The sequence below is a fragment of the Schistocerca cancellata genome, chromosome 5 (genome assembly GCF_023864275.1).
Source record: "Schistocerca cancellata isolate TAMUIC-IGC-003103 chromosome 5, iqSchCanc2.1, whole genome shotgun sequence".
Taxonomy (NCBI): domain Eukaryota; kingdom Metazoa; phylum Arthropoda; class Insecta; order Orthoptera; family Acrididae; genus Schistocerca; species Schistocerca cancellata.
The window spans coordinates 18,881,625-18,908,048 of NC_064630.1; the positions used below are offsets into that span (position 1 = coordinate 18,881,625).

Here is a 26,424-nt window from a genome sequence, read left to right on the forward strand (position 1 = left end):
TGCTCTGTTTGTGTGTGTATATATTTAATGGTCACTGTAGATTATAAACTTTTGCAGAAGTACTGTAGCGCAGGTATGTTGGCTTCAGACTGCTTTTTCTCCATTTTGATGCCTGTGTCAGCCTGAAAATTTACTTAAAAGACTTGCTTCTACTGAATGATTTCAGACTCCTCTCCTTTGCAATACGTGTATTCAGTTTCAATTACAACAACTACATTGCATCTTTCACGGTTGCTTACAACCTCAAGTTATAGAACAATAGCATTTTACATCTCTCGTACATCAGCGGTGTCAACCTGAGACCAACTTTTCCTCGTAAAGACGTCAACAGTAAAGTTTCCAATTCCTGGACCACAGCACATCTCCTAGACACACGAAAGCAGCACAAAATAACCACTCGCTGCAGCGAGTGCCACAATGTGCCTTCTGAAGACCCATTTCACAGATACATTGCATCCACCCCGGTACATGGTACAAGTACAATGAAAAAAATCTCCGTGCGCAGAAGGCAGGTCCAAATGTCAACTAAATTGAAAAGAAAATTCCTTTAAAAAGTCAATTAGTCCAAAGCGACCTGTTACACCTCAGTGCCAGTGACGGACGGTGTTCTGTTCACAATAGGCCTTCTACAAAGATAAGTGATGGGCGGTGCAAGCTGGAGGAGATTGCATCGTGTTCTGGGGACATTTTAATTCCACAGCAACTGGGCATTTTGTTTAAGTAATCTATATCAGAACAGCTTGCTCAAACTGTTTGATAATCAGGTTGTCAGCTTAATGAAGACTATAACACTACCAGCCTTGTCTTCCAATATTATAGTTTTTCCATCCATCAGAATAAAACTGGGACTCTTATTGGAGATGAGAGGGGGAGGGTGCAGAGTGGCCATGGGACAGAACTGACAATACGTTTACATATTTATACAAGTGATTAAAATTTTCTTATCAAAAACTAAAAAGATCTTTTAATTCCAATAGCTAAAAATATTTCTTTTAACTTAGATCTGCTGCCTCACCGACTGGAAATGGCAAAGAAGATTGGGGCAACATCTACACTTCATATCCGCTCTGCTGATAAACAAAAAACTGTTAAAGAAATAGTCAGTCTCTTAAAATGTGAGCCACACATTTCCATTGAATGCAGTGGATCGGAGAATGGTATATGTTTGGCAGTATTGGTAAGTATATGTAATGTTATCACACAATTAAGCAACACAATACATGTGAGGTTAGGCAAGTCCACAGAAACAGTCAAAGCATAAAACTGATCATGAGTATATGTGACCCGGAAGTGGAAAGCCTTCTGAATCATAAGTGCAAAAATCATCAGATACATTACATTCACCAGTAATGTAATTATGGGTCAAGTCTTTGGTCTGTAAATAATACTAAATGTGGACTGTCTTACAATGTCTCAAAATCTTTTCATTCAAACAATTTGTCCACAACGGAATAACAACAAGAGGAGGCAGGGAGTTGCAGACAAACACAATGAAAACACTTTTAAATATTAAAGCTTTCAGACAAAGTCCTTCTTCTGCAGTAGAAAATACATGTGGTAGGGCAGTTGGGAACTAGCACCTTGAGATGGTGGCCATGTGTGTGGAAGTTGTGACTGTGATTTTGTGTGTGTGTGTGTGTGTGTGTGTGTGTGTGTGTGTGTGTGTAGCTTTTACTGCAGATGAGGAGTTTGTCCAAAAGCCTTAATACTTTAGCAATCATTTTCATTCTGCATGTCAGTGACAATGCCTCCTCTGTACTGTCAGTGGCAATCTATCCTTTCTATACCGTTGTTTCTTCTTTCTTCATTTATTTGATTACCATATTTTAAACATTTTGATATTGTGTCATATGTTTTTGTTGATAGCAGAGGGCGAAACCTAATATTGGTGCATGGCACATTCTGCTCCAGTAGCACCAAGTATCCAATACCTTCACGCCCCCCATTGAAATGGGCAAGACACCAATACCAATGTCGGATGCCCCACTCTGTGAGGAAGTACAAAGCAGTTTCAGACCTAGCTTTCAACACTAACAAAGTATCCGGTATGAGACACTTTACGTCACCTCCTCTCTTGCCACTGCCAGTCGAATTTCAGCAATAACTTCTGCCACAAGGATTTGAACTGGTTATCTCCCCACTGAGAGTTGCTGCCTCAGCCTGCGCTGCATCACTTGTTCATGGACATTTAAAATCAACAAAAACGTAGCACTCATTTGAAGACTTAATTACCTGGGATGACAAGAAGTAATAACTAAGTAAAAGAATTTGGGACACGAAAGGACATATGAGTTAAACAAAACACGTATTGCCTTGTTCACATACGAAGTTTCATCATAATTCCTGGATTAAAAATATACAAATCTGCAATATTTCTTTCAGGCAACAGCGCCAACAGGTGTGGTTATGCTGGTTGGAAACAGTCCACCAGAAGTAAAAGTGCCTTTGATAGAAGCCAGCTTGAAGGAAGTTGACATACGAGGCATATTTCGTTATAGCAATACGTAAGTTATTTCTACTATGTAATCATACTGGGGGAATATTTATTATTTTAAGAAATTTTGGAAGTTTGTGGTAAGTTCCTATGTGACCAAACTGCCGAGTTCATCGGTCTCTAGGCTTACACACTACTTAATCTAACTTAAACTAACTTATGCTAAGGACAACACACACAGCGATGCCCAAGGGCTACCCCGTGCGGCTACTATTTTAATAAATGTTTCACGTTTACAAAATTTTAAAACAGCTACCACGTATGTTATGCATTCTTAGTTATAGTTTGCTAAAAAAAATCTTCTCACAGTGAATCTTTGCAATAAATAAGAATCATTGTATTTTCCAAAATGAATGAAGTTTTTTTTAAAAAAAATTGTGCCACAGTATAAATTAATTTTCCAATAACAAAATGCAACAGCACTGTTTACTTCAGTTACTTGTAGCCTATCACATCACTAGTGAAGAAATACACATTTGTGTGTCTCTTAGCCCTCTCCACTTGGGGTCTCAGTGATCTGCCTTTCCTAACTAACATTTGTCACCCATACTCTCTTCCATGAAGAAAGAACTAAAAGTTTCCAAACATAGATACTTTTAAACATGTCCGTTGGCTATATTTGAATGTCACCCCCAAAAGGTATAGAAAGGGCAGTCATTCTGTCACAATGCAATTTTACTTTTTCCAAGTGTGTTTTCATTATGACACGAATGAATATTAAATATCTTTAACATTAAACTTAATTACATTCAGTATAATTATTTTGAATGTCATAACTAAAAGAAAAGTGGTACAGGTTAATAATATGCAAACACAAGAGCTTCATAGAGAGAGAGAGAGAGAGAGAGAGTCAGACTACTACTTTCCTGACCTCCATGTACACAATAACTGAAGCTGAGAGAGAGAGAGTCAGACTACTACTTTCCTGACCTGCATGTACACAATAACTGAAGCTTAACCCACACTGCATTTCATTTAACTTTCATTCAGGTTGTCTTTCATACTATTATAATTTTACTTCTGTTAAGTGCTGCATCTCTCATTTCCTTCAGATGAGATACAAGTTAGTCAACATTAATATAGTCTGTAAAATAAGCCACATTATTGTTCTGAAAATGAGACAAGAAATTCTGGAAGGATAAATACAGTACCCACTTTGCCACCAAGCAGTGCTTCAGTAAATCTGGAACAATGGCATATGCGTTCTGAGCTATCAGATCAATAGGGTCTGTCCAGCATAAGACCAAAACTTCATTTCTCTATAAAAATTCCCCTGAAAAGGGATGATCCAAAGGGCGATTCAGAAAACACAAATAACGTGAATCAAAACGGCTGGATTCAATGGACAAGGGAAGTAAAATTGGGTGTATGCTGCAAGGGGGACCAGGAGGATTATAGGAGTGAGGTACATGTTCCAAACATAATTCCTATCTGCGTAGTTCAGAAAAGCTGGCGCTGGAGGGGTTCATATTGCATGGGTTATGAAGAAGTCATTGAATTGGTGCAAATTCTTGGTAGGATACTGTACAGAATCAAAATCATACAGGCTTTTTCAACCAATCAGGCACAGAAACATAAAAACAAAAGATGTTATTTTTAAGGGAGATACTTCTAAACAGTATGAAGAAGAAACCGAGTAGAAGGAACCAAGTTGACTGTTCATCCTATTCACGGAACAGAAACAGAATGAAATAATGACAACTAAACTAGAAGGCTGCATTGCATGTTATCAAATGTGGAAAGTAATACAAATTTGTGCTCATAAGCAAGACCTAGACTATCATGAAAAAATATGACCAGCTATAAGGAATGACTAATTATGGTATTTATTTGTTGTGGCTGCTAAATATGATCTTGACATTGATTTCCTAGATGTTATCTCAGCTTTCTTACAATGTGACTTATATGAAGTAATCTACACGAAGTTTCCAGAAGGAGAGCCAGTTACCGAGACAGCAAAAGATGCTGGTATTAAAAGACTATTCTTCTCCCCTGGCACTGCATCTGGAATGTTGAAATTTCACGATGATATAGTTCGAAGTTTTTTCTACAGAGGGTATTTTGTTTTCATGTCCAGCTCTAGCGAGAGAAGTCTGAACTAGGAAACAAACATGGCGCACATGGTACTGTTGTCAACTTGTGAAGAGCAGCAAAGCGTAGTTCGATATTTGTGGGCCAAAGGGCATAAACAGAGACGTGTCGCTTGTATGGGGAGGACTGTACGGATCATAGCAGTGTCTCCAGGTGGTGCGCACTCTTGTGAGAGGGCCGTGTGGACCTCAGTGATTCTCCACACTCCAGGCGGCCGGTGCCAGGTACAACCCTGCAGGATGTCGAAGCCACTGAGGCAGCAATTTCTAACAACTGGCATGTGCAACTGCGAATCTTATCACAGCAGTTCAACATTTCCTATGGCGCGTTGTATGATACTGTTCCCAACAGATTGGAATATCATAAAGTTTGTGCTTGCTGGGTGCCTAAGAACTTTACAGGCACCCACGAGGGCCAGTGAATGACGACAAGCTTGGATCACTTAATGCATCACGCCACAGAACGGCATTACTTTCTGAAAGGAATCATCTCTGGTGATGAGTCGCGGGAGTATCACAAGCCCAAACCTGTCCATGCCTCTGTGGTGGAAACATTCTGGTTCCCCAATACGAAAAAAATTTGAAATGACTCAGTCTGCTAGGAAAGTGCTTGTGACAGTGTTCTGGGACTACTCAATGCATTATTGGTGGATTCTGCTGAATGTGGGGCCACTGTGAATGCTGCAGCCTACATTAAAACTTCTGTTAAGTTGTGTTGTGCCCTTCATGACAAACACCACAACATTAATGCTAAGTGTCAAACTTCTTCATGGCAATGCTCAGCTGCATGTTGCTGCTATTTTTTTGTGAGAAAATCACCAAATCTGGGAGGGAGGTGCTCCAGCATCACCATACAGTCCGGATCTTGCACTGTTGGACTTTCACCTGTTTGGTCCCACGAAGAAATTCCTTGCCGGCCAATGCTTTGCGACAGCTGTGGAAGTGAAATCAGCAGTCTGTAGTTGACTATACTCCAACAGACCAGACTTCTACGAAAGGGGCATATCAAAACTGGTACCACGGTGGGAGAAATGTGTTGAAAACATTGGTGACTATGTATACAAGTAGGTAAACAATGTTAAGTTCACTTGTAATTTTTTATTTTATTTTGTTACCTATTAAACTTTTTGGCAATAAAATTATTTTGCATTACTTTCCAATCTTCCCTCATAGTACACTGTTGAATCTAAACCCTGAAAGGTCAATAGCTGATCCACACGCAAAAATCAAGATTCAGATATTTTAATAGTTGCCATTTATGTGGATGGTATGCTAATTTTCAGTAACAATACAAGAGAAAGAAATATTCAAAATCAAAGTAAGAAATGTTCAAGCAGGAAGTTCTTCAAGAACCCATTAGCTGTTCATGTATCCATATAACCAGGAACTGCATGGAAGGTTGGTTGTGGATAACATGGCGAACCAAATTCTTAACAGATTTGACAAGAAAGACTGTAATAAACCTGTGCCACTAGACAATAATAATGTCCTCACTCATGATATGAGTCCAAAAACAGAGCAAGGGCAAAATAATATGAAGAACATACACTATCATGAAGTAACAAAGTTTAATGGATGCGCTCAAGTATGAACAATGCTGGACGTATCTTACTCAATAGGTACTGCAAGTCGCTTTTCTAATGATCCCAGGAAATGCCACAGACAGGCAGTCAAAAAGAGCTGTAGATATCTAGAAGGTATCAAGACTGTGAATCCACAGTTTTATAAAGAGGAGGACTGCCTCATAATTGGTTACTGATATGCAGGTTGGTCCGTAGATTATGAGGACAGCAGATCAACAACTGGTTATCTATTTAAATCTCAAAGAGCTCTGGTCCTGGCGTAACAGCTGATGTGGTCTTTTGCACAGCTGAGACACAATATGTGGCCCTGACCTCAGCACGCCAAGGTGCTCTACAGCTTCAAAGATTAAATATTGAAATTATCTCCAAACCCCTAGAAGGACTCATTACACTACTGTAGGACAACACGACAGGAACTGACTTGGCCAAGGTGTGGGTCTCATTGAAGCAATATGATACGGGATACAACAGACTGCAACAAAGGTAACGTGATGTGATGGCTATCCATGCAACACTCAGGTTCCCACAGGAGCGATATGACAAACAACAAGACGCAGCAGGTGGCGACAGCCTTGCGTGTGGCATGTTGCTGTACACCTCTTCACAGGCAACTTCCAAATACGTCACATATGTACTTGAGACTGGTAAGATATATGGCCCTGCTTCCAGCTTTAAAAACATTCTGAATGTTAACTACATTTGGTACAAAGCTTCATATGACCTAAAATGCACCATATGGAAACTAGCCACTGGCTACATTTTTTACTACAAATTTTTCAAATTTTCACTGTGCTTTACTTAATTTTGAAGTACCACAATCACTATAGGCAATGGGCAATACCAAAAAGAAAATCAATTCATTATCGAGCTGTGACATCAGACTATAATCTGCAACATATCAATGTTTTTTACCATATAGTTTCCTCAGAATTGAATAAGAAAGACTGCATATCAGAACACATGTGAATCCCAAAACAGTGGCTTTTTTAATTTTTTAAGGAAAGGTTTACTTAGAAATTAACTACAGAAACGGATCTAGCACTGCCTGATCTAAATAATGAAATTTCCCTCCCAGTGTATCGTACAAAACAGCTGCGTGAAGTAAATAGCACTCCATGCTGTGCCACACAATATGATAGAGAATCATATTGCTGCTGTATCACTGTTGTGTCAGTGTGAGCCAGTTTAACTGCTTCAGCTGTGTTTATACACGCTCCACCAATATGAGTCACTTCTGTTTTGTATTGAGAGTTGCATACTGTATCGCCTCAGTGAGAAATGAGCCTAACACTGTTGGGTATAAGAGTCAAAGAAAACATATAGGCACTACTACATAACAGAAAAAAAGGCAGCACACATCACTGCAAAAGCACATAACCTCAAACCAAATTCTGGCAATCTGATGAAAAACTCCCTTGCAAAGCCTCATCATCAGATGCTGCTGCTGCAAGGCTTCGGTCTGATTAATGTAACTTTTGTTTTTTAGTCATGATTCTAGAGGGGAGGGAAAGGGAGAAATCAGAATCTCTGCAGTGCTATGGCATACACATTAATAAAATAAAAAGATGTATAACATAATTAGATACTGCTTATGCATTACTTTACTAACATCTACATAAGAAGAAACTTGTGGATCGATAAGTCTGTGATTGAAGATTTGTTGGCAAGTGTACATTTTGATCATGTCGCTAGTAGAAATGTTTCCTGTGTTCATCATTATTCATTCATTTGGCCAGCAATGTTACATGTGACTGCTAACTTTATAAGCTTACCTTACCTGTGCAGATACCTTAATTGTTTTAACGTTTAGGAATTCCATGTGGAAAGAAAAAAGGTGGCCACTATCAACAGTAGTGATGAGCTAAATAAAATAATAGGATAATTTTTTTTTCCAGGTATCCAACAGCTCTATCAATGGTAGCTTCAGGTGTTGTTGACATCAAACAGCTTATAACGCATAAGTATCCTCTCAAAAAAATTGCTGAAGCATTTGAAAAAGCTCACACAGGAGAAGACAATCCAATTAAAATTATGATATACTGCTCAGATAGCAATGAGAATTTTACTTCTCATGAATAATGTAAACATGATTAAAAAGTGAAACAATAAACATGGAAATTTTCAGTAATTAAGCAGCAGATTTATACAAGTTCACCTTTATATGACTGAGAAAAACTAAAATGTTGTTATAAGGAAAAATCAAATACTGGAAGCATTCTTAATGACAACTGCAATAGCATTATACACAATTGTATTTCTTTAAAATAAGAAATAAATAATCAGATTGCTAATTAAATACAGCTGATTATTTAATGACACAGAACTTTTAAAATTATTACCTCAGGTACATTTATTTCATCAAAGCAAATAACATTACTGCCAGTGCAACAACACTGTGTCAAAAGTAACCCACCAAATGCTGGTTATGTGACTATTAATTGATATTTCATTTCAAAATATTCAGGTCAAGAACGAGCAATGCTCTAATAACATCAAAACTATACACTGTTCAGCATATCTACATGTATTTTCCATTTACAGTATTTAACACTTAACAAATAAATGCATCACTGCAGTTCTCTCATGTGGCACACATTCAACTGTAGTCTTTAGTTTTGCTGTCTGAAAAAAGTCCCAGTGATTTTTCCAAAGCTGCCGCATGTCCTTTCTTTTAAGGGAGACTTAGCTCAAATTTTTCTATGCAAGAAATAAGCCAGTCTACTGGCAAAGTCTTAACATGTTTCATGTTGTATTTGAGCTGAGGCTCTGTTTTTCCTGGCTTGTATATAATGTAGTGTGAACACTTTGCCAGAGGACCGTCACCAGCAGCATGGAACGGAACTGTGCACTCACTTTCAGGTATTGATTCTGGATTAGGTTCCCTGTACAGTACTGTCCCACCACCCATCTGTATAAGTGTTGTAACATCTTTTTTATTCATGTTCAATCCATGCACAGTACACACTCCACCATGCATAACATATATGTAACAGCCATTGAAGATGCTTGGAACCTAGGAGGAAAAAGATTTTTATGCTTGAGTTAGGAATTACGTGCTAGCACAGGAATAATTTTGATACAACATATTCATATTTTATGTAATTTCTTAATGAAGTAAAACATTCGAATTAATATTCAAATCATTATTTTGGGGACCAATTACCACTTTTCAGAAAAGTCCTAAAAATTATACAGTGTCAGTCACACAAGCACTAACATCCAAATATTATTAAAAAAACTGTCACTTCTGAACTTCAACAGTCAACTGTGTCATTTTTAGATCACTTATGAGAGTTGCAGTGGCAACCACAGACAAGTTTCAGTCAATCCTACGGGTTGTTTTGGTCCGTTTCAGAAAATGGGTCAGCAATGAATAAAAATACTAGTATACAACAGATATATACAGATTGTGGAACATGTAAGAACTAAAAGAACAACAATCACTGGATAAGGAGTATGAAATCATACGAAATAAACACAAGCATGCATCATCAATAACTAAAATAATTTCTAAAATAAAATTATTTTCAAATATATTACTGTGTCCTTTTCACATAGTAGCATCAGTATTTTTCTTCCTTAATTATTACTGAATAGGTAAGCTCCCTACTTAATTTCTGAATAGCCAAAAACGTCTTTCTTCCCCTTTGCCATAAAAGGGCCATTTGCATTCAAACACTAAAGTTATGTAACTTTTTATTACTGTTTCTGGGGTGACTCCTATCATTCTGTAAATGCACAAATATATATTGCAACCAATGAACTAGAAATGGCAAATTTCAATCATCAATTTCATAGGGTCCTTCCTCAAGCAAAACGTAATTGAAGGAGAGAAAAGAAGTGTAAGTTATTAAAACTGGAACTGTTGTCTTTAACCATTACCACCAAATGTATTACATCATTATTCCATGTCTAAATTCACTGTTAGTGCAGTATACTGACATCTAAAGAAGGAAATGTTTAATACCTGCTGAATGTTAGTCAGCCTTCCTTTCCTTGGAGCATCAGAATTAGGAAAAGCCAATGTTCCTTTAGCCTCAAATGGTTTATGATCAACTATCTTATTTTCTGATGTACATTTGCGTACCCCTGAAAAAAAGGTTTAAGTTTTTGAAAATAAACGAAGGTGAATCTATAATTTATTTCCATTGAAGAAATGCAAATTATTAGAAAATATTATACTTACAGTCAAAACTAAGAATCCATTTCCCTTGCATGATACCACAAAGAACAGGTAATGTCAGTGAACATACTTGTCCATCTTCAGTGTTTGTTAAGATGGCAGTAACTTCAGAACTGTAAATGATTGAATTAATGTGGATTAATTATTGTATTACCAGTATTATTTCTAGCATTCTAAATCAAAGGTGGTTATAGATTAAACCCACTTATAGATAAGAGTAATATCAAAACATCATGAGAAAGGAAAAGTCAAAGTGTAAGAGGAAAATTTGGGGCTCTAGCACACAGAGAGAGATATATGTTAATCATCTACAACCGTTAAATGGAGCAAGTATTACAAACTGCTGCTCACAATGTGACCTCAGAAGCCAAACACTGTGGTCGTGTGTGTGTGTGTGTGTGTGAGTGTGTGTGTGTGTGTGTGTGTGTGTGTGTTATTCATTTATTTCCAACAAAGGCAATGTTGGCCGGCTATCAGCTCACCTTCTAGCATTTTTTGTTGTGTCTATCTGTGACTCAGCATCTCTGCTGTACGGTAAGTAGCAACTATCCTTTTCATAATATTTTTACATTCCGTTCGGAATTTTCCACTGTTGAAACGCTTAAAACAGGTGTCATATTGCAAGGATGTAGAGGACAGAGGCAGCACATGTAAACCCATTTATTTGAGATTAAGTATTAAAAATCGGGCCCTGGAGACCACGTGATAGTCGACCAACTGCCGTGTCATCCTCAGTCTTATTATCAGATGCAGTATGGAACAGCATACAGTCAGCACACCACACTCCTGGTTGTTGTCAAGATTTCAACCTTGGAGCTGCTACCTCTCAATCACAGGTAGCTTATCAACTGGCATCACGAGGCTAAGTGTATCTCAGTCCAGTCCTTCCACTGACGAAAAATCCCTGGCAGTACAGGGAATCAAACGCAGGTCCCCTGCGGAAGGGTCTGTCCCCATGACCACTCCACTGTGGAGGCGGAATGCAGAACACATAAAGAAAGTAATTATGGAGAAATATGGCTATTCCCCGATGGTGCAACATGTGTGAAAAGCTGTTATCAAATATGCTTTGTTTGAACAGACTGCCTCAAAAAATATTGGAAGAAGCCATTTTTCATTTGTAGGCATAAATCATATCACACCACTTTTAAAGAGATAACAATGGGCGTTCTGTGAAAGGGGGTTGGAAATAAGAAAAGATCAAAATATATGAAAAAGTGGAAAGAATACCGTGGATTGTACTCAGTTTTTATATTTTCCATGAGTTTTGGCACATCTTCAAACCTTTTAAGATGAGATAATTCTTGAGTAGATAATTTTTCAAGTGTTTCAATCAGGCCTGGTGCTCTGATATTGCGAACATGCTCTGTGAGTGCAGCCAAAGCTGTCCATGCTCCGGCTTCACCCATTAATGCACTATTCTAAGCAGATGTGTGAATGAGAGGGCTATTTGCTGAAGGCTACATACGTGAGAAACTACGGAAGATATGTTCGCAGCACACTGCGATTACTTCAGGATATTTTTATAAGCTGGTTTTTTATCAGTAGAGTTTAATTACAACCTCTCATTTTCCTTTCAAAGAAATAGTTTTATTACTTAATTAAATAAGTACATTAGATAGTGCTAATATGATGAGCAAAACTACAAAAAGCTTTACATGCAGGCGCACATGCGCATGTACAAGCTTTCCTTCTCATTCTGCCTGGTAAGTCTTCCCTGACCCGGGGTTTGGATGACTTTCTGAGCTATACCCCTTTCCCTTAACCCCTCCAGTCTATTTCCTTCACCAGTTTTCTTTCCTCTTCAACTCTTCTGCCAGAAGAAGGAGCTACTGGATCTGGAAGCTTGTAAAAGTAAAACCTTTTTGTGTATGTGTTCTCCTGCCGCTGTTGGTGAGTAGAAATCAGTCTACAGCCTTACAATGTCTTGGAATACCTTTGGGAACTCATATTTCAATTACTGACATGTAAAGTCCAGTCCACAAATAACTGCCTCAACCTCCGTATCATGAACTTTAAGTTTATTTTTCCATAAGATTAATTTTTATTTGACAGCATCAATCTTTTCTACCATATCTCCTACCATCAAGTGATACTCGCACTGCATTAAGAGACTTAACAAATTGAAATAATTAAATAATTCATGATGTCGACGATAAAAGATTTTGTCACTACTCTACACCCACACTACATAGATACTCCACAAGCCACCATATGATGCAAGGTGGAGGGTACACTACTAGTCAGTTCCTTTCCTGTTCCACTCGCAAATAGAATGTGGGAAAAATGACTATCTATATGTCTCCATATGAGCCCTAGTTTCTCGTATCTTATCTTTACGGTCCTTACGTGCAATGTATGTTGGCGGCAGTGGAAACTTTCGGCAGTCAGTTTCAAATGCTGGTTCTCTAAATTTTCTCAATAGTGTTCTCAAAAAGAACATCACCTTTCCTCCAGGGATTCCCATTTGAGTTCTCGAAGCATCTCTGTAACACTAACATGTTGTCTGAATATACCAGTAACATATCTAGCAGTCCACATCTGAATTGCTTTGATGTCTTCCTTCAATCAGACCTGATATGGATCCCAAACACACAAGCAGTGCTCAAGAATTGGACACACCTTGCATCCTATACGCGGTCTCCTTTACACGTGAAACTCTCTTTCCTAAAATCCTATACGTGAAACACTCTTTCGTAAAATCCTCCCAAAAAACCGAAGTCAACCATTTGGCTTCCCTACCACAGTTCTCACATGCTCATTCCATTTCATATCACTTTGCAATGATACGCCTACATATTTAAAGAACTTGACTGTGTCAAGCAGGACACTGCTAATACTGTATCCAAATATTACGGGTTTGTTCTTCCTACTCCACCTGCATTAACTTACATTATTTCACATTTAGATCTAGCTGCTATTCATCACACCAACCAAAAATTTTATCGAAGTCATCTCATATCTTCCTACAGTCACTAACCTTTGACACATTTCCATAGATCACAGTATCAGCAAACAACCACAGATTGCTGCCCATTACAACTGCCAAATCATTTACGTATAGTCACACTTCCCTGGGGCACTCCTGATGATACCCTTGTCTCTAATGAACACTCGTCATCAAGGACAAAAACCTAAGTTCTATTACGTAAGGAATTTTTGAGCCACTCACATATCTGCAAACTTGTTCCATATGCTCATACCTTCAATACCAGCTCGCAATGGAGCATTGCTTCAAATGCTTTCTGGAACTATAGCAGTACAGACTCTGCCTGTTGCCCCTCATCCATAGTTTGCAGTATATCATATGAGAAATGGGCAAGCTGAGTTTCGCACAAGTGCTGCTATTTGAAACCATGGTGATTCATGAACACACTTCTCAGTCTCAAAAAAGTTTATTATATTCAAAATAAGAATATGTTAAAAGACTCTGCACCAAACTGAAGTTAAGGATACCGGTCTGTAATTTTAGAGGTCCATTCTTTTACTCTTCTTATATATACAGGAGTCACCTGCACTTTTTTCCAGTCACTTGGGACTTCATGCTAGGTGAGAGATCCACAATAAATGCAAGCTAGTTAAGGGTCAATGCCTAGAGTACTCTTTGGAAAACAAATTGGGATTCCATCTGGACCTGGTGATTTATTTGCTTTCATATCTTTCAGTTTTTTCTCTACACAATGGATGCTTATTACTACTTCGTCCGTACAGGAGTTTGTCCAATGGCCAAATGATGGTATGTTCGTGTAACTCTCCTGCGTGAACGAATTCTTGAATGTGGTCAACAAGGAACTGAATGGAAGCCTTTGACACGCTTACTGATTTTAAATAGGACCAGAATTGTCAATAAGGTCCGGCCTATTTGTAGCTAAAAGGTCTATGATATTTCCATTGCATGTGGGCTGCCGCACTAGCTGCTCAAAATAGTTTTCAGGAAATGTGTTAAAAATTATTTTGCATGACTGTCTGTCTGTGCCCCCTGCAATGAATGCATTGACATCACTGTCTATACTTGGCAGGTTAAAGTCGCCTCCAACTAGTACTGCATGATCTGGGTATTTACACGATACTGACCATAGACTTTCTTTGAATGACTCTAGTACTGTCACAGCAGAATTGGGTGGCTGGCAAAAACATCCAACAATTAACTCGGTTTCATCCACACCTGCTATACACAACCAGGTATCTTCACTGTCACATTCAACTTTGAACTCAACAGAGACAATAATTTTGTGAACTTGTGAACTTTAATGAACGCTCCCCCTCCTATGGCCTCTAATCTATCTTTCCGATATTCGTTCCGTGACTCACTAAATATCTCAGAGCTTTCCACTTTGGGTTTCAGCCAGCTCTCAGTCCCAAGAATAATTTTGAGCACTAGAACTTATCTGGAGGGCAGTACATTCGGGAACTTTACTACAAACACTTCGACAGTTTATGGATAAAATTATGACTGTTGAAGTGTCTTTACTCTGAACACCATCTGACTTACCTTGCTGCGTTTCAACTGGCAAGTGTTCATCACAGCACGTCAAACTACCATACTGCCTAAAAAACCCTCATGTGCCTCCAAAAGTACTCTGCTACTCGAGTAGCTACCTCCTACGTGTAGTGCACCCTGATAAATGGGAGTCCTGCAAATCCCCACACAATAACGCAGGTCTCAAAATCTGTAGCCAAGACTGTCACAGAGCCGACAAAGCCGTTGGTTGAGACCCTCCACTCGACTCCCAACCAAAGGTCCCCTTAACCTTAACACAGTTTCTTCCCTAATGATTACCTTCAGTTCAGTCAGCATTCAATCTCGTTCGTCAGATGGCAAGTGCATCATACTGTCTTTGTGGCTGGTGTTGTAATTACACTGAAATGAGTATTTACATCTTATAATTGTGCAATGGCATATTAAGCACTTTGCACGGTCTTCGAACTACGTAAAAAGTAAAGCAATTCACATTCCATACTGAATGAGGTGGCTTCTCAATTTTTCTTTTTTCGGACACATGGTGAACATAAACCTAATTTAACGCAAGTAATATTGCAATACAGTGCTTGGTGTGGGACAAGATGACTGTCTACCTGTAGCTGCCTCCGACTGTAGCCTTGCTCTACCCTTACCCCTCAGTCCCACTTGCCGATGTGCTCAAACTGCTAGGCAGGAGTGCAGTCGGAGGACTCGTGCCTGTGGAGCACTGTTTGGCCAGATCTGGTTTAAACTAACACAACTTTTGAATGAAATTCCCTTCCGCCAAATTTGACGTAAGAGACTTTGTAAAACTCAATGGAACTAATGATTTATATTAATTTTTAAATTGAAAGCAATGAAAATATTTTAATGGTTTGTAAACAAATAAAAACAATTTCATTGACAATACCTGTGTGCAAATCTACAATGACAGCGAACTTACACAATAAATTCAAATAATAGCAGTTTCCTGTTTCAAACCTAACCATTTTTTTCAAATAAAAGCCATTCTACTTAAGACACTGAAAACATATTTTTTATCTTCAATACATTGTCATTGGAGTGTGTGCTGTTTTGAAACTTCCTGCCACTTTCCGTTGCTGAGTGACGGATTCATTTTGGAAGCAGTTACCTAAGCTGGAGCTAAACCATTTCTCTGTGGTATCCTTCTCCCAGTAGCACTAGTTCTGAAGGAGTGCAGCAGAGCTTTTGTAACAACTCGAAAGTAGAATTCCTGGCAAAATTGAAGCTTCTATGATAGGTCTCGAAGATCATGCCTTGGTAACTCAGCAGATCACTGTTCTCCAGGGGCGAGGTTCTGGTTTCGGGCCTCAGTGTGGCTTGTGGTTTTAATCTGGCAAAAGTTGCAAATCAGCATAACCTCTGCAGCAGAGTGAAAGGGTCATTCTAGGTGATACATTCAATCAGAAATACAAAATCGATTGTGCAGCCTTTGTCAAAGGAGTACCCTGAATACAGAAAATCTCACAACAACTCAGGAACAGTTGATAAACACACACAATGTCACAATACTTAAATTTTTGTAACTTGAGGAAATATAGAACAGGTGGCAAATCTGCAATAATCACTAAAAGCTACAGATGGTGTGGCACACTTTCCTTTGAAAATCCACCAGCAGCTTCTTCCAGAATTAATCAAACTTATAAAACTATTTAAAGAACTCCCTGAAGAATTATCCTACAGTGAAGTGACTGCATCAAAAGTTTTGTTTGGCGTCACAGCATACATTGTATGCAAACTTTGAAACACAGATCAAAAAAGATGGGAATTCCTTTGAAGATTCACCCTACCATTGCTTCATAAGGTCCTTACCAAATGAGTTGCATGCTAATTGTAATGGCAGGTTATCCTGAAAATAAAACAGCAGAACAAAGCACATCAAAATTTTTCCAAGATTTGTTTTGGAAAAATTTCGATATTTTGACAAGTTCAACTCTTGCAACTTCTGCTGTTACTAACAATACCAATACAGCCTGGTGACGGTTACTGGTGTGTACAAGATAAACATTTCTCAGGAAAGGGATTACTTTCAAATGGTGATATCCCAAGTATCATTATATCCTCAACTTATAATATTTACGTCAAGCACGACACAAAAACATGTATTTTTATTCAAAATAAAACTGTAACTGAAGGATCTATATGTACGAGTCCATACATTCATATCTGATGCATTGCGCACTAACGAAGTTGTATTTTCTGACTGAAGGTAAGTTTCACTGCTCACGGAATTGACATAGATACCTGAAATATACGACTAAGTAATCTACAGCAAGAAATATCTCAAAAGTGAATAAATAACTGATTACTGGGTATCTGCAGTTATTTTAATAACCAATTAGCTACATTAAGCAGTAACTTTAATACATATACTGCAGGGATATAAGTGCGTATAATTCTACTGATAATTGGGGACCGTGTGCTGAACAACATCACATCAGTATTTACTTCATTTGCAGTCTAATAATCATAGCTATTTAGGTTGGTCACTACTCCAAATACGTGTGGCACAAGTAAGCTATCAATGTTCATTTTCCCCTGGGCAGCAGGTTGGGTACTGGAAGTGTGGATGCGTAAATGCAAAAAGGATGATCTTTATTGACAAGCGTACCCCACCTCACGGTGCAGTTACAATTATGCAGACACATCGGGCAGTAAATTTAGTGATGTGTTTGCGAGAAGACTGTTAGACACAGAGAAAAAACAACTAATGCACTGAAGTGGGTATATACTGAGGCACCAACAATCACAAACTCTCCACCTATATTTATGCCAATACCACACACACTACAAAAATCAAAAAATTTAACAATCAAAAAAGTTATCTTTTTTTTTTTTTAATCCTGGGTATATAACAGAGCACTGCATCTGTGTAGTAAACCTGCATGACCAGTGCTCATTTCCCATCACTAACTTCGTACACTTTGCTGAAGCATTGGGCCAGCAGTTTCCCCACTCCCCATCACTCACTGATTGAGGATGAACAGGCGAGTCACCCTGCCGCACGGCTAAGGAAACATGAATGTAGCACTAACGGACATGGAAAACACTGGAGTGCATTTAGAATTAGAATTTCTTTGTAGCAGTCAGTTTTCCACTTTCTATGGAGAATGCACATGCTTATCAGAGAATCACCAAAAATTAAAATTGACGTAATAATCAAATACTGAATGTTGTTGAAGGTCACTGATTTAGCTGTAAATTCATGTGAATGAAAAGCTGACGTAATAAAGCTCATATTCAGTCTGTTGCTGAAACCACAGTGACACAAGCATATTTGGCCAGAACAAATGAAAGAGACTTATGTTGAAGAGAGTGAGAACTTTATTTATAATTAACTAAAATACTTTAATGCATTTACACTTAGGTTCTCATGAGAAAAGCAAGCAAATGAACTAACATGACTCATTAGCGTTGATAATTTTAGCTGCACTATCAGGAAAGGCGAAGGAAGCACAAGGTGTAGTAGTAAGCAGAGAAGGCCATTATTCAAAAAAAATTCTATCTAGATAATTATTCAAATAAACATAATATTCAAACAAATTTATTCCAAATTATTTGTAACTTAAATAGATTATATTATATTAGATTAATTATTCATTCTACAGAGCCATAAAAGTACAGTAATGTAGAATGTCACCATATTTGTTAGCTCACTTCTTGTACAGAATTCTATATTCAGTGTTTATTCCCTAGGCTTAGAACACTTTCTTCTGGTAAATAACTTACTAATGGTTTGTGCACAAATGTGCCTTGGTGTCTGAGTGGTTAAGTTCCAGATTGCAAAGCTAAAGTTTGGGGGTTCAATACCACAGTAGTTTGACGATTATTTCTGTTAACTTATTGCTTCTTTCTTCTTTAGCAGTGAGAAAAATGTCAAGTTGCATCGTGTTTCAGAGCAGCTGAACTGTACGTCCCCTCTAACTGGCTACATAATTCAGTTCAGAGATAAATACTTTATGGCGGATGGCCTCAACAGTTGTATTACTGACGTGGCACAATTCAATTGCCTCTGCACTTGCCAGTACTTCACACCTCCCTCTGCTAACGTGTGAGGCATTCAATGTAAGTAGGCAAAGACAAGAATGCGGCCAACAGGAAAACTTAATCTCTGACACCTTCCTCTACTGTACCAAAACTGCTAACACCATCAGGCATGGGAGTCTTGTTGATATAGCTACGCAATTCATTTTTGTTTGTACTGCCAAAGAATGAGTGAGAAAAAGAAGAACTCAGTGGTTGCTAATGACTAATGGCAGGCTTTATATTTAAAGTCTCCTAAAGTGTCTTATAGAATTAACTCAGAGTATGCTTTCCACTAGAAAATGGAATAGTTTTCAATTCAACATGCACTTACGCATTTACACAGCATTGAAAAATTTTGGAAGGGGTACTGCAATTGTGTACAAAAAGAGTGTTCATAATTGCACCACCCTGGCAACTTTTTTATCGTGCAAGCGCTACGAGATGATTATACGAGTTTTTTCCACCTTTGCACTCCAACTGCAATTATTGCAGAGATGTCTTAACTGTGATTTAAAAACAAATATTTCACAAGTATTGCTGTCCATAACAAATAGAGGCTTACTAAAAACGACATAGAACTGATCATTTCTCAGTTTTTGCTGAAGAAGATTGTGATTTGAAAGTCTTATATTATTACCCTGAAATAGTCTGCAGCTAATGGTGTAGCGGTTAATTCCCTGCCCTGAGATTGTGAGGTCCTAGGTTTGATTCCTGACTGAGTCGGGAGATCTTATCGACTCGGGGCCCTGAGTGTCATGTTATCTTGTGGATGGATGGATGGATATGGTGTTATGGGCGCTCAACAGTGTACATGTTATCTTCATCATCACTGAAGCACAAGTCGCAAAAGTGGCACCAAATAAAAAGATTTTCAGTAGGCAGCAGTGCCACTCCAGGTGGGTTCTCCCAGCCAAAAATGCCATGTGATCATTTCATCCTGATTTCAGGATGTATAAAACACCAATACCCTCTTTGAAGATGCAGAATGCATTTTCTTTAGTGTGCCACAATCGGAAATCTTCAAACACCAAATAAACTTTCTAATGAGATGTTTGAAAAAAAAAAAAAAAAAGATATATGCTGCAAGCTAACTTAAAAGCAAACAAATCAGACATTTGTTTAATAAATGACAAATAACTCTAGCAATAAATGTCACTGGATTTAATATTTATCTATTATGGATAATGCTTTTTATCCACAGATGATGAATCAATGCTTTTACTCGTTTTCACAAATAGAATTTGTTTTTCATGAATAACAAATAATAATTTTTATCTGTATTCATTATTCACCATTCAAACAAATTTTGTCCAACTTTGGTGGTAAAGGAAGCACATTGTGCATGGGCACAGTGCAAATTTGCAGCCTAAAAGCAACTGAGTGTGAGCACACAATATCAGCACATCTTTGGACAAGTGCATTACATCTGTGAGGCTGTGGACACGTGCTCAATCGCTTGTGTTACTAGGTGAGGCAGTATCATTCACCTTCGGCAACTTCCATCAACTTTTGTTAAATGTATTTTCGCTCTCTCTTGCGTACTGCAATTGTGTGCAGACTACTTTGACGGGCCGATGCACTTGCAGGCCTCTAGTTCAAAGTTACTACAGATAATGCCTGCAAATGTAAATTTTTATTTTATTTTCTTACTATTGTACAATTTGGGGTATAGGCTACTTGCAATTACCTCAATATACACTGCCTGACAAAAATTGTGAAGCAGCCAGAAAATAGGGTCAGGTGTGTACGTAACTTTGTACTTGTACCCAGAACATGTCATCGGTGGGTACGCAGTTCACTGGAGTTGCAATTCTCTGTGACAGGTAAGAATTGCCACCAGAGTGCATTAGTACTATAAGTGTTTAGCCTTGTTACCAGCACCTGTGGGTTATATAAGGGGCAACAGCAGTGTCCGATGTTGAGTGATCACAGTGAAGGCAAAGCAGATGGCACACGCTTGTGTGCGACAGTGAAATCGGTACCTGACGGAGTTGGAAAGAGGCTTCACTGTGGACCTCCACTGATTGGAGTGACATTTATTGCTAGAATTATTTGTCATTTATTAAACAAATGTCTGATTTGTTTGCTTTTAACTAGTTGTGGGGCATTCGGATGTGACAGTGACTCGACATCGACATCGGACTCCGTGGAAATGTTCGCACAAGCGTACTTGTCACAGTTACAGCCGTCATATCTGACCACCACGAGAGAGAATCACCATATCGTGCACTGACCCCCTTCACTTCTGTGCCTGCCATGTGAGAACAAGTAACGGATTCCTTCCAATGTTCTGAGATCAGCAGCAGCTGGAACAGTGAATTACCATCCCACGTGTAGACTTCCATTAACTCCACAACAGAAACGGACTGCATCTGGAGTGATGCTGTGACCACTGACCATGCACTGCTGACAAATGGCGTTGCATTGTCTTCAGCTGATCAATCACGGTTCTGCACCACCCCCGAAGATCACTGTCCGTGAGTATGGCAGCGACCTACTGAGAGCTCCCACTCTTCCAATCTTTTGGAGAGGCACAGTGGCGTTATTCCTGGCACCACGGTGTGGAAAGTAGTCGGGTACAACTTCATGCCCCAACTGACAGCGATTGACGGAAGTCTGATGAGACAATAGTATGTCACAGCCATCCAGCATCGTCAAGTGTTATGTCTCATATGACAATACTGTGGTATCATTTTTCAAGAGTATGATACTCATCCGCACATGGGATGTGTCTCTACAAACTGTCTGCACAATACTGAGGTAGTCCCCCCCCCCCCCATCTGCACAATACTGAGGTAGTCCCCCCCCCCCCCCCCCCAATCTGTCTGTGGTGGAACAGGTGTGGGACCAGCTCGGATGTCAGCTCTGTACCAGTGCCGCTATCCACGGTATCGAAGAGCAGTTACAACAGTTGTGGGTCACCTTGCCTCAGGAGTGATAAAGTGGCTCTATGACACTCCTCCGAACCGAATCAGTAAGTGCATCCAGGCCCAAGGGGGTGCTACATTATAGTGTTAAATGGACTCCTACTAATGAGTTCTTTGCAGATTTGATCACCGAAAAAACACAACATACCCCTCAACTGGTGAAGTTTCATTTCTTTTCCTCCTCCCTTTCTGGATGCTTTTTTAAAAAAAAATTTTAAAAAATCTGGAAGAGTACCAATTGGCAGAAGGTGGAGTTACTTAAAAAAAGTTTGCACCATCCTCATTACATGAAACCTCATTTTTTAAATTTACTTTTAGAAAAATCATACATCTGCTTCTCCAGGTTATTCTGTGTCCACGAAATCTCTACGGACAGCCACTTATGCAATAGAGGCTGAAGAAAACCTCTCAGTGTAATTCAGTACAGTGCATTCTGTATTCAGTTGTTAATGGAGCCTGTGTACATTGTCTGTCGACAAAAATTCGAGCTCTTTCTGCGTGCACACTGCCACCTGATGGCAACAAGGGCTGTCAGCAGAAGAGGTAGCCTGCCAAACTGTCATACACCACAATTATATCTTGTGAGCATTCAAAGGCTGTCCTAAGACACAGACAGTATAAGACATGCCTCGTAGTGGTCGCCCGCGGCCGACAGCACTGCCCTTCTCAGAGGCAATCGGGAGAGAGCTGTCGACCCAGACAGCACACAACTATTCCCATACAATTGCTGTGGCCTTAGGTGCCCATTACAAATGACAACAAATATTCCTCAGCACCGTGACGGCTGAAAGTGAACTCGGGGAAACCTGGAATGGAATTGAAATTAATATCAGTGTCATCAGGTTCTCTTCACTGGTGAATGCGATATTTGTCTGATGCTAGAAGATTGTCATAGAAGTGTACGGAAATAACCTAGGTAACAAGGCAAGACTTTACACGCAATCTCACGGGTTCAGCTGGAAGCTGGTCAGGCCAGTCACATTTTGATTTGGCACTGTGAATGGATGTCCAACCTCTCGATACTGTTGAGAGTAATTACCAAGAGATGATTCTCCAACCTACTGTCGGTCCGTATAGTGAACATTTTGGCGACAAGTTCATCTTTCGAGATGATAATATGCAAGCACTCCGTGCCCATCCAGGGTTGCCACAAGTTTCCCGAGTGAAATCCCCTGATATTTTGCCGATTTCCACGCAAGTTTTAGCATTTCTCCCTGACAAGTTTTGAGATCTCAAGGATAAGTACAGACGTAAGTTGACAAAACAAAGTAAGGACTTCCTTATCTCTCCCTCATTTTGTTTTGTTTTGTTTTAGGGTGCAAAAACAACTAGGATCACACACACCTATGTCAAAAATGTGATACATGAAGAGAAAGAGAGGAGTTAAAAATGACCACATGTCAATTCCCAACAACGACAGAGAAGACAGCTCAACACAGGGATGTAGAGAAAGGTCAATAAAATGCCCAATAGAGAAATCGAGGTCCAGAACTAAAAATTAAATGGCCTTTGCCATATTGCTATGATGGATAAAAAGTAAAATAGGGCGTCGTTCATTAAAACGGCCAATAACTCGGATGGAAAACTCGAACACAAACAGAAACATTCAAAGAATGGGCATTCTGTCAGGAAATGGTGGGCAGTTAACAGCTATGCACAATGTAGTGGGGAGCACCACTTAAATGCCAATGGCTAAAAAGGCAGTGCCCAATACGCATCCTAGTTTAAATGACCTCTTAGCAGTGGGAGGGCTGAGAGGAGGTTGTCCAAGCTGCTGGGAAAGGCTTCACAACCCAGAGCTTATGCACATGAAATGCCAAAGCTGTACAACTTCCTGACAGACGGCAACACAGCATCATCAAAGGGAATGTAAGAACTAGTGGGCTGAGGTACGAGGACTGCAGCATTGGCAGCAGCATCAGCAGCCTCGTTTCCTGTCAGACCAACATGACCAGGGACCTACATAAACATCACAATGGCTCTATCAAGAATTTCCTGGACCCGTTGCACCAAGGGATGGATAGTACGCAGTGCACAGAGGCTTTGAAGGGTGCCAAGAGAGAGTGAGCAGATGACACATTTGAAATGCCTGTGTCGCTGGATATAGTCTGTGGCCTGATACAGGGCGAAGAGCTCTGCTGTAAATACTGAGCAGTGTGCCAGAAGCTGATATCGAAAAATATTGGCGACAACGACGAAGGCACACCCGATACTCAGTCTGATAGCCATCTGTGTACACAAAGGTACTATTGCAAAATTCCCTGCAAAGGTCGTGAAACAGAAAGTGATAAATGAGGCAGATGTAGAGTCCTTAGGAAGCGAATGAAAGGCAATATGACATGGGTCACTGCATGAAGACACCAAGGTGGTGAAGGGTTCACACCCACCAGCAAAGTTGCAGGGAACGTGAAGTTAATCCACCTGACCAAGACCCAAAAGCGAACTCCAGGACGTAACAGAGAACAGGGACGCGTACTGTACTGGCGATCATAGGAGTCATCAAAAAAGGAGGCACAGGATGAGTGGCCATACAAATGGCATGGTTAGTTGGTTGGTTTAAAAGGGGGGTAAGGGACCAAACTGCAAAGTCATCGGTCCCTTGTTCTTACTAGAACAATTACCCAAAGCGGGGGAAAAAAAAAAAATGGCTGACGTACGGCACAATAACAGGAGAAAGGAAGAACCAGAAGAATGACAGAAGGACAAGAAACACTACAATGGACAAAACATGACAAGAAAACCACAGAGAGATGCAAGAAAGAGGGAGCAGAGATTAAAAACAAGAAAACAGATTACCTTGGCTGGCTGACCATGAGAATAAAAAAAAGTGAAGCCCGCCACTCAGCAACACATTGAAACCTCCACACTAAAAGTACTAGGGTGGAGGACACAGACAGACAAAGGACATATGCTAAAACACATATCAAATGATAAAACACACTTTCACGATAAAACGTAAAACTAAAGCTGCTGTTGAGGCACTGTCGCCCAACACCGAAGGCAGGGAGCTGGGAAAGTTAAAAGTCCGCCAAAGAGTGGCTAAAAGAGGACAGTACAGCGAAAGGTGGATGACTGTCATTTGGGAGCCACAGCGACACTGAGGTGGGTCCTCGCGACGGAGGGGGTAACCACGTGTGAGCCACGTATGGCCAATGCAGAGCCGACAAAGGACAACCGATTCCCTGCGAGAAGCCTGCAGGGAAGACTTCCACACATTTGCAGCCTCCTTAATGACACACAGATTGTTGTGCATACTGTTATGGCACACTGTCTCCCAAAGCCGTAAAACCTTACGGCGTAAGACAGAACGCAGGTCAGTTTCAGAGATGCCTACCTCCAGGAGCGGTTTCCACATAGCCTGTTTGGCCAGTCTGTCAGCAAGGTCGTTGCCTGGGATTCTGATGTGTCCTGGGGTCCACACAAACACCACTGAATGATTGGACCATTCCAGGGCAGAGATGGACTCCTGGGTGTTCGCTACCAAAGGATGGCGAGGGTAGCAGTGGTCGATAGCTTGTAAGCTGCTCAGGGAGTCAGAACAGAGAAGAAATTACTCATCAGAACAGGAACGGATGTACTAAAGTGCACAAGATATCACCCCAAGTTCTGCTGTGAATACACTGCAGCCAGTGGGCAAGGAATGCTGTTCAATAGGTGAAGCAAACATTACCATCAGCCATCGAGCCACCAGTGTAAACAACTTCAGACAGGTTAACAGAGACCTTACGGCCACGAAAAGGTCCACACGAAGCTTCAGCCGAGGTGTACACCATGGAGGTGGAGGCGAATGGACCTCAAGTAGAGGTGGTATAGGGAAGGACTCCAGTTCGGATAGAAGGGATCACATGCAAATTGCAATCGTGAGCCCTGACCTGGAACGCCGATGTGGGAGATGAACTGCCGTGGGTGGAAAAAGACGACGGTAATTCAGGTGCTCAGGAGAACAACGAATGTGTGCAAAACACTGGGGAGCAGTTGCACAAGTCGGATCCACAGTGGAGGGACTCCGGCCTCCACCAGGACCCTGGTCACCAGAGTCGTTCTAAAAGCTCCTGTCGCTAGGGCAATGCCGCAGTGGTGCTCTGGGTCGAACAAACCCAACACTGAGAGCACCGCCAGTCTGTAAACCAGACCCCATAGTCAAGTAGGGAACCAAGGGCTATGTAGAGCTGCAGCAGTGCACGAAACGCAACTTCACGGCTGAAAACTGGAAGCTGTGGGCTAGAGCCCTTTACTGGGCCTTGCGAATAGCTCCCTGTAGGCACCGCTCAGCAACTCCAGTACTGGAGGGGCAATACAAAATGTAGAAGTCATCCACATACAGAGAAGGGGGACGACCCTACAGCTGCTGGAAGGCTGTTAATGCCCACCCAAAATAGACACACACTCAATATGTGCCCCTGCAGAAAGCCATTGTCCTGAATACAGGGGAACTATGGCAGGTACCCACCTGGACACAGAAGGAACGGAGCAACAGGAAGTTTTGGATAAAAATCGGGAGTGGGCCCCAGATACCCCATTCATACAATGTGGCAAGGATATGATACCGCAGGTCGTGGCGTATGCTTTACGTAAGTCAATAAAGACGGCAACGAGGTGTTGGTGTCTGCAAAAGGCTGTTCGGATGGCAGACTCGAA

General features: G+C 40.2%; 2 protein-coding genes across 2 annotated transcripts in view; one reads left to right on the plus strand and one right to left on the minus strand.

Annotated features, from left to right (window-relative positions):
• LOC126187969 (sorbitol dehydrogenase-like) overlaps positions 1–8,326 on the plus strand; it is a 123,971-nt gene extending 115,645 nt beyond the window's left edge. The window contains exons 6-8 of the mRNA XM_049929355.1: positions 1,002–1,177; positions 2,383–2,504; positions 8,063–8,326. Coding sequence (XP_049785312.1) covers positions 1,002–1,177; positions 2,383–2,504; positions 8,063–8,246 — 482 coding nt within the window. The 3' untranslated portion in view covers positions 8,247–8,326. The remainder of the gene's footprint in view (positions 1–1,001; positions 1,178–2,382; positions 2,505–8,062) is intronic.
• Positions 8,327–8,455: 129 nt separating this feature from the next.
• Positions 8,456–26,424, minus strand: part of LOC126187966 (BRCA1-associated RING domain protein 1-like) — a 157,907-nt gene continuing 139,938 nt past the window's right edge. Inside the window, exons 7-9 of the mRNA XM_049929348.1 lie at positions 10,354–10,463; positions 10,135–10,256; positions 8,456–9,180 (exon numbers count right to left, since the gene is read on the minus strand). Of these exons, the coding sequence (XP_049785305.1) occupies positions 8,839–9,180; positions 10,135–10,256; positions 10,354–10,463 (574 nt within the window). The 3' untranslated portion in view covers positions 8,456–8,838. The remainder of the gene's footprint in view (positions 9,181–10,134; positions 10,257–10,353; positions 10,464–26,424) is intronic.